At 35.2% G+C, this 14,135-nt stretch overlaps 1 protein-coding gene across 1 annotated transcript in view; it reads right to left on the reverse strand.

Moving 5' to 3' along the window:
• LOC123546575 (kinesin-like protein KIF11-B) overlaps positions 1–13,280 on the reverse strand; it is a 51,140-nt gene extending 37,860 nt beyond the window's left edge. Inside the window, exons 1-4 of the mRNA XM_053550900.1 lie at positions 13,146–13,280; positions 5,820–6,047; positions 2,517–2,652; positions 1,873–1,998 (exon numbers count right to left, since the gene is read on the reverse strand). Coding sequence (XP_053406875.1) covers positions 1,873–1,998; positions 2,517–2,652; positions 5,820–6,047; positions 13,146–13,213 — 558 coding nt within the window. The 5' untranslated portion in view covers positions 13,214–13,280. The remainder of the gene's footprint in view (positions 1–1,872; positions 1,999–2,516; positions 2,653–5,819; positions 6,048–13,145) is intronic.
• Positions 13,281–14,135: the final 855 nt, after the last annotated feature.

Genomic DNA, 14,135 nt, shown 5'->3' on the forward strand with positions numbered 1-14,135 from the left:
GATATTTTCCAAATCTACTAATATAGTCTTAAGTGACAGCGACTATATAATGTAAATTATGTAAACAAAATTTTCTAGGACCTATTCGCATGTAGCGCCACCTATACGCGCACCTGTTTAATCAGGGGAATTAACTGACCGATATCGCCCATTGGCCTTGTTTTCATCTTCAATTAACACCCTCTCAAAGAGCTAAAAGAAGTGTGTCAGTTATTCGTGGCATCTGAAGCGGAGATCAAAACGGTATAGTTTCCCCGAGATTGTCATGGCATTACGTCATGTTTTCGCGCCATGTGACACATCACTGTCTGATCGTACTTTCTCGATTCCTTTAATTGTTGAGAAGAAATCAGTAAAAAAATTTTTCTTTAATTTTTTAAAAGCGAATGTGCAATATCCCGAATAAACTGACATGTAAATGTGTCAAACCGTGAACGATGATGTGGATGTCCTACCTCTGTGACCTATTTACATTATTGTTTGAGAAGAATATCTAACAAAGTGTTGTGTCAAAAAATACATGTACAAAGAATCATTTAAAACTTATTAAAAACCGCAACGACATCATACTGCTTTATTTTAAAACCACATTTCTATTTACGTTCATTAGGTCACGTAACCTATTCTGCCGCGCTAACAGAAATCTGTTTGCCAAAAATCGTTTTACTCCATTTATTTAAATTGCTGCCGCTTTTTCATTACTTAAGATTTTTTAATTGTGTTTTTTGTACATTCTGGTCAAGAGTCTGAATTTTATTACCATAGTATGTACCGTCTATTTACTTTAAGAAAGAAGTAAATAATCAAGAACGCGCTGTTCAAAAGTAACCGCGATGTAAATTAGACATTACGATAGGGCGCACGTGCTTGTGGAATGGAAAATTACCAGCATGACGTTTTGATATTTTTACCATTCGCGGGTAAATTCCAGTCAATCCAGGTAATTTTGCCTGATGTAATTTCTCAATTTGGTAAATACCACGTAAAAACCACTCGCCCGATCGGTGGAGTAGTCCATTCGTGCTCTCCTGACTTTAACTCGCCAATGCTTATAACGGTAGAATGCCGTACTTAAGGCAAAATCAACTTTCGTTCTGTGAATTCGCCGATATGGGTACGATTTTCCCCCCTATTTGTTTACTTTTAAGGGTTTTTTTTATTTGCAGACCGTGACTGAAAATTGGTTGACCGTTGGTCTACCCAACTTTTGATAGTTAGTGGACCTGCCGATATTTTGGTTGCGTCGGTCCAACGGTCCACCGCTAAGGTCGAGGCCTGATTGATACCCTGTATGTAAGGTCAAAATAAAAATCCAACTGTGTGTTTGCCCTTTACCTACCCATTCTTTTAACAATGGGTAGGTATGTAGGTAAATTATTACATTTTTTCCGTTGGGGCTTTTTTCTTGGATCGGTAGGTAAAGAGCAAACACATTTAATTTTGATTTGGGTGTTTTAACTATAATAACTGAGATGCATTTACTAAGTTAGATTTTTAGTTGTTGTAATATGATTTAATGGAAGTACAAGTTACCCATAAATACAAAAGCCCCCAAAAAATCTTACATGTATAAAAAAAATCTTACATGTATAAAGAGCACTCTTAAATAGAAATTGTTTCAAAAGAAAAGTGACTGAGCAGACACTAATGTTATCACTGTACACATAATGCAGGACATGTACTGTAACAGGGGCCATATTTAGGCCTCTTCTCTTCAGAAAATGTCATTCGAATCAAGCAGTTTCCAAAACAATGACTTTACATCAGGTTTTTTTCTACATTCTGCAAAAATACTGATTCCCCTCACCCCTCAAGTCACAGTCTTGACTTCTTCTCCTCTTAGTAAAGAAAAACAAACAGTGGCAACATTACCTTTCTGCTGGTGTCCTCATATATCTTGAGACGTAATGGATCCACTGAGGAGCCTAGCAGATCAAACAACTCTTCATTATATAACTCGAGAAAGGAGACCCGCACGGAGAACTCACATTCCTGTGACTGGAAATACAATATATGCTCCTTTTTTAAACATTTTTGTTCAAGATATGATGTAGTATAAATTGATAATGTTACTGTTACAGTCATGCAGTCACCTAATATTACATACAAGGCCTCTTTCCACAATGACTAATTGTCAAGATAGATTTTTCATCCAATTGACGTGGGAAAGATCGTCTAGTCTGATTTTTTCTTTATCAACAGTAACAAGTAAAAATTCCAGAATGAGGGTCATTTACAAAGTAATACAATATATTTGTAATGTTGAACTATGTGAGGTAGGGTGGGGGGCTGACTAAGATGGTGCACTGTAATGCAGCACAAAAATGATACAACTGCAAGATGTGCTATTATAACTATTATAGTACTGGCCTTATTGGCTTCAATGAATACACAGATTTTCTTTGTTTTGTTATATAGCTCAATAGCTCCAATGTATAATTTGATGGTACATTGAATGACTGGAAATGTACGTGATATAAAACAATCTTAACACTGGTATTTATAAAAGATCATACCTGGAGAGTATCAAATATATTAGCTAAAGCTCTAGGTATAATTCCTGTGAGAGGGTCCTGCTCCCATGTCAGCTCAGAGTTCTCTGACCTCTCACCTTCCATTGTAAATGTTTTACCAGTACCTGTCTGTCCATACCTGAAAATTCAATTAAAAAACATCACTGATTCGAAAAAATATTTGTGCCAGGATGTTAAGTATTCATTAAAAATATTGCTTCCCATATACATATATTGCAACATCTATTGTCAACAGGTACTAGCTACAATGGAGAAAATGGACTACATAAATATAAATAAAGTTTAATTACATGGAAGTTGTTTCAAAATCAAGGATTAAATTTTCTCACAAATCACTACAGAAAATAACTTAATTTTGCAAAAAATTATGAATTTTACAACCTGAAAATTCACATCATGGCTTTCTTTGTTTTCAATTTGAGGTTTGTCTCCTGAAACTAAAATCTTTATTGAAGATGTTTTGTTTCGTTTGTTTTTGTCACTTACATTACTGCGGTCAATTTACCTACCAGTAAACCAGGTTTCCCGGATCCTTTATCTTAATACATTACTTTTTTTATTTATGCTGGGTTTAACATCACGACTATTTAAAATTGGCGTAATCGAAGTACTGCAGTCTTTCAGACATGATTGCAAGAATAATGATGATTTAATTGCGAAAAGAAAAATAGCTCTATTATGTCAATATTGGCGCATTTCATTCATAGTCAGGTAAAGTTATCGGATGAGCACAATGTCTCAGGCTAATTCTAACTGTATTAGTGCAGTATTATTTGTACATTTACTACGATCTAAAGTTAAATTATAAAATTTGAAGACAAAATAAATATTGGGAGAGAACTATTCACATATATTCTCATGTGCTTGTTCCTTCACGAACACCCTGAATAAACTTTGGTGAACAAATTGAGTCCAACTTCACACTGCGCTAAATGTTGTATGTTCATGCATATATTTGATAGCTGTTTTTCTACAGTTTTTTATGCAGAACATGTCAAATAACATTTCTGTTCACGAGATAAATGTATTACCAGTATAGCAAATTAAAATATTTCTTTCGTTTGTCATACTGTGAAGCTTATAATTTATGTTCATGTTTTAATCACTAATGATTATGCCTGTGTTCAGATGAGGCCGAGTTGGATGTAATATCAGACTGAAATGAAAGTGATAATTACATCACGAGGTGGAGTACTGATGCCCCAACTCTCGATGCATTAAATAAATTGATCCTAAAAAAATCAATCCAGTTCCTATAATCTCTATTGGGATGGAGCATATGCAGGCCTCGACCTTAGCGGTGGACCGTTGGACCGACGCAACCAAAATATCGGCAGGTCCACTAACTATCAAAAGTTGGGTAGACCGACGGTCAACCAATTTTCAGTCACGGTCTGCAAAAAAATAAAACCCTTAAAAGTAAACAAATAGGGGGGAAAATCGTACTCATATCGGCGAATTCACAAAACGAAAGTTGATTTTGCCTTAAGTACGGCATTCTACCGTTATAAGCATTGGCGAGTTAAAGTCAGGAGAGCACGAATGGACTACTCCGCCGATCGCTTTTTACGTGGTATTTACCAAATTGAGAAATTACATCAGGCAAAATTACCTGGATTGACTGGAATTTACCCGCGAATCGTAAAAATATCAAAACGTCATGCTGGTAATTTTCCATTCCACAAGCACGTGCGTCCTATCGTAATGTCTAATTTACATCGCGGTTACTTTTGACACAAAAAACACGCGTAGTGCAGTCATTTTTTAATATAATCACTTTAAATTTTCAACACCGCTTGAGAACTAATACAGTTTGAATTCTATAACAATTTTAATAAGATATTGACAGGAATGTAGGCAAAATTCTTTAAAAACGATCAAATTTTCATATAATGTTTTGTAAAATTTCAAACAGCGCGATCTTGATTATTTATTTCTTTCTTAAAGTAAATAAATGGTACATACTATGGTAATAAAATTCAGACTTTTGACCAGAAAGTACAAAAAACACAATTAAAAAATCTTAAATAATGATAAAAGCGGCAGCTATTTAAATACATGGAGTAAAACGATTTCTGGCAAACAGATTTCTGTTAGCGCGGCAGAATAGGTTACGTGACCTAATGAACGTAAATAGAAATGTGGTTTTAAAATAAAGCAGTATGATGTCGTTGCGGTTTTTAATAAGTTTTAAATGATTCTTTGTACATGTATTTTTTGACACAACACTTTGTTAGATATTCTTCTCAAACAATAATGTAAATTTCTTGAGGGCAAATAGGTCACAGAGGTAGGACATCCACTATTATCGTTCACGGTTTAACACATTTACATGTCAGTTTATTCGGGATATTGCACATTCGCTTTTAAAAAATTAAAGAAAAAACTTTTTTACTGATTTCTTCTCAACAATTAAAGGAATCGAGAAAGTACAATCAGACAGTGATGTGTCACATGGCGCGAAAACATGACGTAATGCCATGACAATCTCAGGGAAACTATACCGCTTTGATCTCCGCTTCAGATGCCACGAATAACCGACACACTTCTTTTAGCTCTTTGAGAGGGTGTTAATTGAAGATGAAAACAAGGTCAATTACTTAGTTTATCATCAGAATAATTAACGATAATTAATTGTTGATGTTTTCTTTTTTCACTTTCAACACGGGTCGGGAGGATGATGATTATTGTGTCCATATTTTGGGACACTTTTCAAAATAATTACTTTTCGCGATAACAGATTGCTACAGTCTTTTAATTATTTTAGAAATAAGTCCTGTTGCTTTGAGTCATATGAAGTTATGATGTCTACAACATCACAACTTATGTGATAGAATTGGAGGTCCACTAAAGTCTGAGCAGGTCTACTAGATTTTAGCAGTTGGTGGACCTGCTGGCAACTGCTGAAAAAAGTTAAAGTCGAGGCCTGATATGCTTGGAAAAAATCATTAGTTTTCTACAACAAAACAGTAAAAAATCTCCTTTTTTGTGTTATCAGCCTTTTTGAATTTTAAAATCAGTGTGTGCATGTGTGTGCGTGTGTTCGTGTTTAACATCTTTTTCAGTGACAGAAGACCAATGTTCACAATGAATCTACATGAAATTATTGAAGTTGATTAAATTTAAGGATACTCAACAAAAAAATGCTATTACATCTTCCATCAAACACTAGATAACAGATTTTCAAAATAAAATCAGTATGGATATAAATGTCTAGTGGGTGCTAGGTTTAGGTTTAATTCAAAATACAGTTTTACCTATTAAACATGTATGTCAGACACTTACGCAAATATAGTGCAGTTATATCCACTAAGGACCTCTGCGATGATAGGACTGACCACTGTCTTGTAGACTTGCTGCTGTTTGGAATCCTGTGTGAAAACATGGTCGAAGGAAAATGTCTTTGTTGTTGGATTAATTCCAAGTCTTTCCTTCACGGTCACTTCCCTTTTTTCACTACTAGCATCTGCTACAGAGTATGACCCTTGCTTCCTCTCTGAGCTGTTAATTGGTCTGAAAGAAAATAATCAAACTTCTCTTATTATAGTAATAATTAAACAACACAATCTATAACTCATATTCTTACATATATATCTGAAACTTATCATGATTTCTATATTCAAATTATTATAATTAATATTGGATAGTCACCCTTTAATATATGTTTGAAATGAGACTTAGAGAGCAGACAAGGCTTACAGTCTTCCAGTAATTCAAGGGCCATAATCCAAGAGGGTTTGTGGCGATTTCGCTGGTTATTGGCTTCATCAGTTTTGGGGCTTTGATTGAAAGATTGTTTTCATTATAAAACAGCCAAAAACTTACTTACAATGGTTCTAGTCAAAATAATTCGACGTTCAGATTGTTTTATATTTGTGACTGGCAATCTAAACGTCAAAACTTTGAAGGACCAAAATAATGGAGGATGAATCACAGTACACAGTCAGGTAAAGTTATTGGTTTTATCACTTGCGCATATTGGCGTGTATACACACTGTAAACGTTAATCGTATGCAGGACATACATAGGTTTAAACCACCAGAAAATTCGTAAGTTTGGATATTATTTGATATTTTTCAAATAAATCAAAGAGGAATTGAACCCACTTTTTATACATGTATGTTTTATTTGAATTTAAGGCCAATTCGTGAAATCATCGGCAATTAAACCTATAGCATGTAAAGTGTCGGCAGCGATGAAAATTTCATCGGTAATTGCTTCAACTATTTTGGTCTTTCGAGTCTTTGACGCGAGTGGGGATATTGCCCATATGAAAAAATTACCTCAATATTTCCTAGGATTGCGTCAAATTAGTTGAACTAATAATGGTTCCAGATCACATGTCAGTTGATAACATTTCACCAGTATCACGATTTACCTGGCAACATCGTCGGAGAAAAAAAAGATGCCTACCTACCTTCCCACCCTCTTTTTTGGACAGGAGACCGGAAATGGACCTGTTTTTGGCCTATGCATATCTAGTTCTGGCTACCATAATTAACTGATGCTGTCTTTATTTTCTGATGGTCACGTTCATTCAGAGATCTGTAGCTAGTTAAACTAGTCTAAACATCTCCGAGCTGAAAATCTTTAGCTAATATACATAATTTTTTGAGTGGCCATGACCGTTGTCCACAACATAATTTGGGTGGTTGATCTAATTTACAGACAATGAGTATAATGTTCAGATTAGCAGATTAGGTTTTTCTTTAATTCTAGTAGTCATTATAAATCATCAAAAAAAAAATTTGATAATAGCACACCTTTTAAAATAGATCCATATAGCCTTAGAATTGGCCTTAAATTCAAGTCAATTCACATTTTTAAAAAAGGTGATAGGTCAAATCCAGTAAATTATAGGCCAATTTCATTAACATGTGTCCTATGCAAAGTTCTTGAACACATTGTTTCCTCATCAATTGTTAAGCACTTCACCAATCATGGTATTCTGTATGACCTACAGCATGGATTTAGGGAAAAAAGGTCATGCGTTACTCAGTTAGTAATGTTAGTAAATGATCTGGTCACCTAAGTCCACAATAAGAAACAAGTAGATCTTATACTTCTAGATTTTAGTTAGGCTTTCGACAAGGTTAGCCATGAGAAAGTCCTACTAAAAATGCATGAATATGGAGTCAGAGGTAACACACTAAGATGGGTCAAAGGCTTCTTAGATAATAGGATCCAATCAGTAGTCCTAAATGGCACTACCTCTGATGCCATCCCAGTATCATCAGGTGTCCCGCAGGGGTCTGTACTTGGTCCCCTGCTCTTCCTAGCTTACATAAATGACCTCCCACAAAACATCAGTTCCAAAGTCCGTCTGTTTGCAGATGACACGGCAATATATCTAACATTGTCATCTGCAGACCAATCTGTCACTCTCCAAAATGACCTAAAACTTCTAGAAAAGTGGGAGTTGGAGTGGGATATGGAGTCCAACCCCTCCAAGTGTCAAGTGATCCACGCCACTAGAAGGAAACATCCTATACCTACCCAGTATTACCTACATGGAGTCCAACTTGAATCGGTCAGCTCCACTAAATACCTAGGCGTGGATATCTCAAATGACCTATCATGGGACAATCACATAAATAGGTCAACCAAAAAAGCTAACCAAACCCTAGGGTTTTTACGAAGAAACATTAAGGTCAAATCCCAACCAATTAAGACCATTGCTTTCCAGACTCTAGTCCGACCCCAGCTTGAATATGCCTCCGAGGTATTGTTGCCCCACACCCAAACCGAGATAGACCAAATTGAAAGCGTCCAAAGGAGAGCCGCCCGTTGGATCAAGACTGACTACGACCGTACTTCTAGTGTAACAGCACAGGAGTCTGAAATTCTATCAATAAGACCATAGAAGTCTATCTTTACAAAAAATACCCCCCATATATATAAAATAAACACCAGGAATGAAACGTCAAAAACCCAGGGTCCCCTGAAAATACGCACGGAACACAGGGTGATCGCAATTTAGCGAGCGTAGTTAAGAAATAACACTAAAATACACCTACCAAACTCGACAGCATTCAAATCTGATACACTTTACAAGAGTAATCAGACACGTTCTGAGGTTTTCAGTTGTCGCCGAAGCCATTCGCTGACGTCACAACAATAACAACAATTACAGCGCCGGGATAAAATTAGAAAGTAGCAATTCCCGTACTGTCTTGCCTTCAAATTACATAACAGGCATTTTCATATTGCTCTATTCATATAAAAAAGTCATTGTACACCAAGTATCAAATTTTACTACTGAAATTTAGATATTCCGCTGCATCGTAAAATGGAGAGTAACCTCTCTTTACGGGTTTTCCCAATCGAATTTTGTAAATTATCTTTTTATTGCAAAAGGAATCTAGGGGATATTATAGACTGATGTAAAGATATAAATATTCTAATACTTATTAACTCGATGTACAAATATTAAAGGATAAAATAAGTATTTTATCTTTATCTCGGCCCTGTAATTGTTGTTGTGATGTCAGCAAATGGCTTCGGCGACAGCTGAAAATCTCAGAAAACCTCAGAAAATGTCTGATTACTCTTGTAAAGTGTATCAGATTTGAATGCTGTCGAGTGTGGTAGGTGTATTTTAGTGTTATTTCTTAACTACGCTTGCTAAATTGCGATCACCGTGTTCCGTGCGTATTTTCAGGGGACCCTGGGTTTTTGACGTTTCATTCCTGGTGTTTATTTTATATATATAGGGGGTATTTTTTGTAAAGATAGACTTCTATGGTCTTATCGATAGAATTTCAGACTCCTGCGGTAACAGATATGCTACACTCCCTAAACCTTTGTCGACTGGATTTAAGGCGTATAGATTCTAGGTTATCACGCTTCTATAAGATTCATCATGATGTGGTTGCTATCCCAATCGTAGATTACCTTACCCCAATGACCCGATGTGTCCGCTATGGCCATTCCCTAAGTCACGGTGGGGAAACCAAGAATGCAACGTCATCAAAACCCAGCGCAAATGAGCTGACCACACACTAATTTACGTCGATTCAGGTCAGAAAAGTCTTGTATCTTTTTTATTACTGCAGCTTTCGACTCGAGATAAAGAGCACCGTACCCGGCCTGGAGTATACTATTCTGCGGTAGTGTTCCATATTGTACGTATAGCTTGGTTTTTGCTCGAAAACGCGAACAGTTGGCAAAGAGGGTATGAGCTGTACCACACTTTTGTCTAAGAAAGTGAGTTTTGACCGCATTTTCGTGAAATGAGGACATATTTGAAGCTCATTTAATATCAGTGACTAGCATAATAGTCAATCATTGTTTTATTTTGCTATTTTCAAGGATATCTGACGATATTTTATTCAAAACAAACAACGTTATTAAAATGAGAACATCCACACTGACAACTTTGTTGGAGAACATCCACACTATTATCATGCACTATTTGGAAAAATCGAGACAAAACCGTTTTTGTTTTAAAATCTGACATGTGAAAAAGTAAGTAAAAGTGATAAGTTTCACTGCATTCAATCTGCGCGTCATTCGTTATTTTGTTTCAGATGGCAGTATTTGTTTCTTTTTATGACATAAATTTAATAATGTCAATTCGAAAATATTGTTGCATTTGATCTATATAAATATTTAGTAGAGTAGATTCTACATGAATAAGATCGTGTTATATATAATATAATATAAAATATAAAAATGGAAAAGAAAACATAAATCTTTTTTCCACCTTTTTAGTGTTTGAAATTACTTTTCTCCAATGTCATTGCAGTATTTTTGGAATTATGGGGAAATTAATTTTGGTAAATCAAGATTTACTTTCAGTCGTTTATTAACCCGGTAAGTCACATATACTGTACGCAGAGCTTAAATTTGTAAACAAAAAATAATTTTAAACACTAAACAGGTTAGCCAATAATTAGGAAAATAAAACTTCTCATCCCATTTAAATCATTTTAGTACCAATTACATATGCGAGATAACAAAGTCTATGTAAATTTCTTTTACTAAACCACAAACTTATACTTAAACACCCTTACAATTTCCTGGCTGAACTACTATTAACGAACAATACGGCTCAAGCTCTATAAAACAGTCTTGAAATTATTAAGATCTGCTAATGTGAATAAATGTCCACAACTAGTAAATTATTAATACAGTTGTAACAGTATTTAGTGATTGAAATTATTTTTGTCCAATTGTATTGCAGAACATTTTCAAGTTATGGGCAATTCATTTTAATAAATCACATTTGATTGAAGTGCGATATTAGGGCTAAGCTTCAGCCGGAAACCTGCTCTGCGGGAACACTTAAGACAGTCACAGCGGAGAGAGAAAACCAAGGATGTGAGGAGTATGGAAAGGTGTATAAATACTGACGAAAGTTTAAGGTGTTACATGAAAATCTTTCCCGTATGATGCTTAAGGTAGTTCGGATCCATTTTTGTTTTCTTCACTGATCTGAAATTTGATTAAACTCCCGATTTTTCCAAATTATAGAATAAACTTGCAACTTTTGGCAAATGTAAATTGATAGTGTCATGTGCTTTTTCTTCTGAACAAAATGTTTTGACCTTAAGTAACTTTCTGTAATCTTTTCAAAAGTAAATTGTCCCCAATGAAGCTTTTAATGAATCTTCTCAGTCAAAAATATAATCTACAGTCTTACATGTGATTAAATCAAATGTATAAAACCGTGTTTTTATGTTTGCCTTTATTTTAGTTTATACAGAATTCATTTTAGGTCGATTTTGAAGGAAGTTCTATAACTTAAATTAATCACTCTCGACCCCTCATTCCTGATGGGATCAATCGCCACGAGGGTATGAGAGAAGAGGTCAGTTTCCCTTTAATGCTGAACGCCAAGCAAGGGAGCTACTGGTACCATTTTTCACGTCTTTGGTATGACGCGGCCGGGAATCGAATCCACGACCTCGCGCACTCAAAGCGGACGCTCTAAAACTTGGCTATAGACCTTGCATTTATTTTAAGAGATCAAGCTGATTTAAAGACACTATTTAGAACTATTTAATGTTCAAACAATTTTAATATCATGTTTTATCTTTAGAAATATAATATTGTTGTCATGGGATTGCCATTCAATAAATGAATTTCGGTTCCGTATGCAGAACCCAGGCTTTAGTCTACGTAATGATAATACATTGTATGCCTTTCTGCCGGTTTATCAAATGTGCATAATCACCTTAAGTGATAATGCCCTTTTTATGTATAAGGTTGGATTGTATTTGATATTTGAAAGAGACTTCCATTTGCTGAAATAAGATTTAAAATATCTAACAGTTATAATATTTAGTTAAAGTACTAACTATCCGTGTTTTATGCACTTTGGGATGGATATAGTTCTAAACAAAATAACAATACAATAACTATTCCAATCCTCTATTTGCTTTTAAACTTTGTGTGCAGGACTTTTATGCGAATTTGTCTTGTTATCTTAAAATAATGTTTTTCCTAAGATGCAATCAATCTGAACACCGTGTCCTTATGCCACACTTTACACAGAGATTAATGTTAGCCTAACATGTGCTCAGCCATTGCTATACAATTTGGCAGATCTATTTAAACTGGTCTACAGACTTGCGGTAAATGGTATGAACTGCTGATTGTATGTATAGACGACATTTGTTGTTGAACAACGTAGCTTGACTGCCTAAGACACAGCTTTTAGGAAGCATTACTGCAATTATGGTAATTAAGAGTGTGGATGTTCTCCAACAAAGTCGTCAGTGTGGATGTTCGCATTTTAATAACGGTGTTTGTTTTGAATAAAATATCGTCAGATATCCTTGAAAATAGCAAAATAAAGCAATGGTTGACTATTATGCTAGTCACTGATATTAAATGAGCTTCAAATCTGTCCTCATTTCACGAAAATGCGGTCAAAACTCACTTTCTTAGACAAAAGTGTGGTACAGCTCATACCCTCTTTGCCAACTGTTCGCGTTTTCGAGCAAAAACCAAGCTATACGTACAATATGGAACACTACCGCAGAATAGTATACTCCAGGCCGGGTACGGTGCTTTTTATCTCGAGTCGAAAGCTGCGGTAATAAAAAAGTTACAAGATTTTTCTTACCTGAATCGACGTAAATTTGTGTGTGGCCAGCTCATTTGCGCTGCTTTTTGATGACGTTGCATTCTTGGTTTCCCCACCGTGTAAGTTATAGGTTAATTACTGCAACCACTGACTATTAAAAGTTTTCTTATTTTCCGAGAACGGTGTACCATTGGAACCAACTTCTCCCCAGTGTTGCCCACCTCCCTACCCTAGAGCAGTTTGCAGCCTTGAACATGTCTCCCCTAGTTATCCTGCTAACTCAAGTTTTAACTTTTTATTTCACCAAAGTTATTTTTTTTAGTTTCTTCCACTCTAAATTTTTATCACTATATTCTTTCTCTTTACGATTTTGACGCGCAAAACGTCTACGTCCCCGCAAGGGGTTCGACGGTTATGGAGTCATAATCGTTAATGATTGTTGGAAGTATCATGTAGATGTAGATAGATAGCCTTTCAGTTTCAAAACACTGTTAAACAGTTTCCGGGTCATCCTTATGGCATAATCTTTGTCCTATTCTAAACAGATTAGCTTTAAATATATTACAATGCCTCGGTACCTTAGTCTCACAGCAACTTGAATGTGTTGATTCTCCTGCTTATCTTTGACTTTGGGTAACGGAGGCATTTTCAATTCTTATTGAACTTTGTCGTCCTTCTCTCCTTGTTGATATCGGAAGTGCTTTCGAATTTCGTGCCCGTGAAATGCATTGACCAATCATTTTAGTCCATTTTGTATAACGCAATTTGATTGGTTCATTCAAAATCTTATAATACCTCCACGTAACAAAAACTACAGAAAGCAAAATCTTGGTAATTCTTGAAAAACTCGGCAACTGTTTTGAAGAACAGTATTTTGATATTGTTTTTCCCCACATGGTATCAAAAGTAACTATAATATGTATGAACCACAAACTGCCATTTTTCAACATAAAAAAGAGTATCCATCATGTCCATCATTGTGTAACGTTTACCGAGTGGAATATATAAATCACACGACTTGAAACACTTATTAACTACAATTTTCTGTCTATAGGCGAACTCACATGAGCTAAACCTTATATGTTTATTCTTATATCAAATTTTCCTTTGGGCTTCCTTGCCTATGATTTCAGACAAATGATTCGTAAATGATTTAGATTGATTACATATGAAATAACAATTATAGTTAAATCACTGTTAATTATTTGTAAATATGTTCTACTAACACGTACAAATGATATAAATAAATTGTATTGGTTGTATGTCTTATATATGTTTCTATATCTCCAACTAACATGAGCCTATACAACCTTCTGTTTTAATTACCTATAGATCTCAACTACGACCCGGTATTTTACTATCCTAAATTAACTTATTTATCCTCTCCAAGGTAGCAGAGCTTTCAAGGAGAACACGGATAATAAGTTAAGATAGTCTATTCTACTGCAAAGTCCCAATTAATTTCTATAATAATTATTTTTCTGCTTCGACCTTTCGTCTTCAGTGCCTGGGAACCGTCTGATTTCTCAAGCCGTTCTGCCGTATTTAAATGATTAACATCACGTGAC

Source organism: Mercenaria mercenaria, chromosome 9, assembly GCF_021730395.1.
Source record: "Mercenaria mercenaria strain notata chromosome 9, MADL_Memer_1, whole genome shotgun sequence".
In the NCBI taxonomy this organism is placed as follows: domain Eukaryota; kingdom Metazoa; phylum Mollusca; class Bivalvia; order Venerida; family Veneridae; genus Mercenaria; species Mercenaria mercenaria.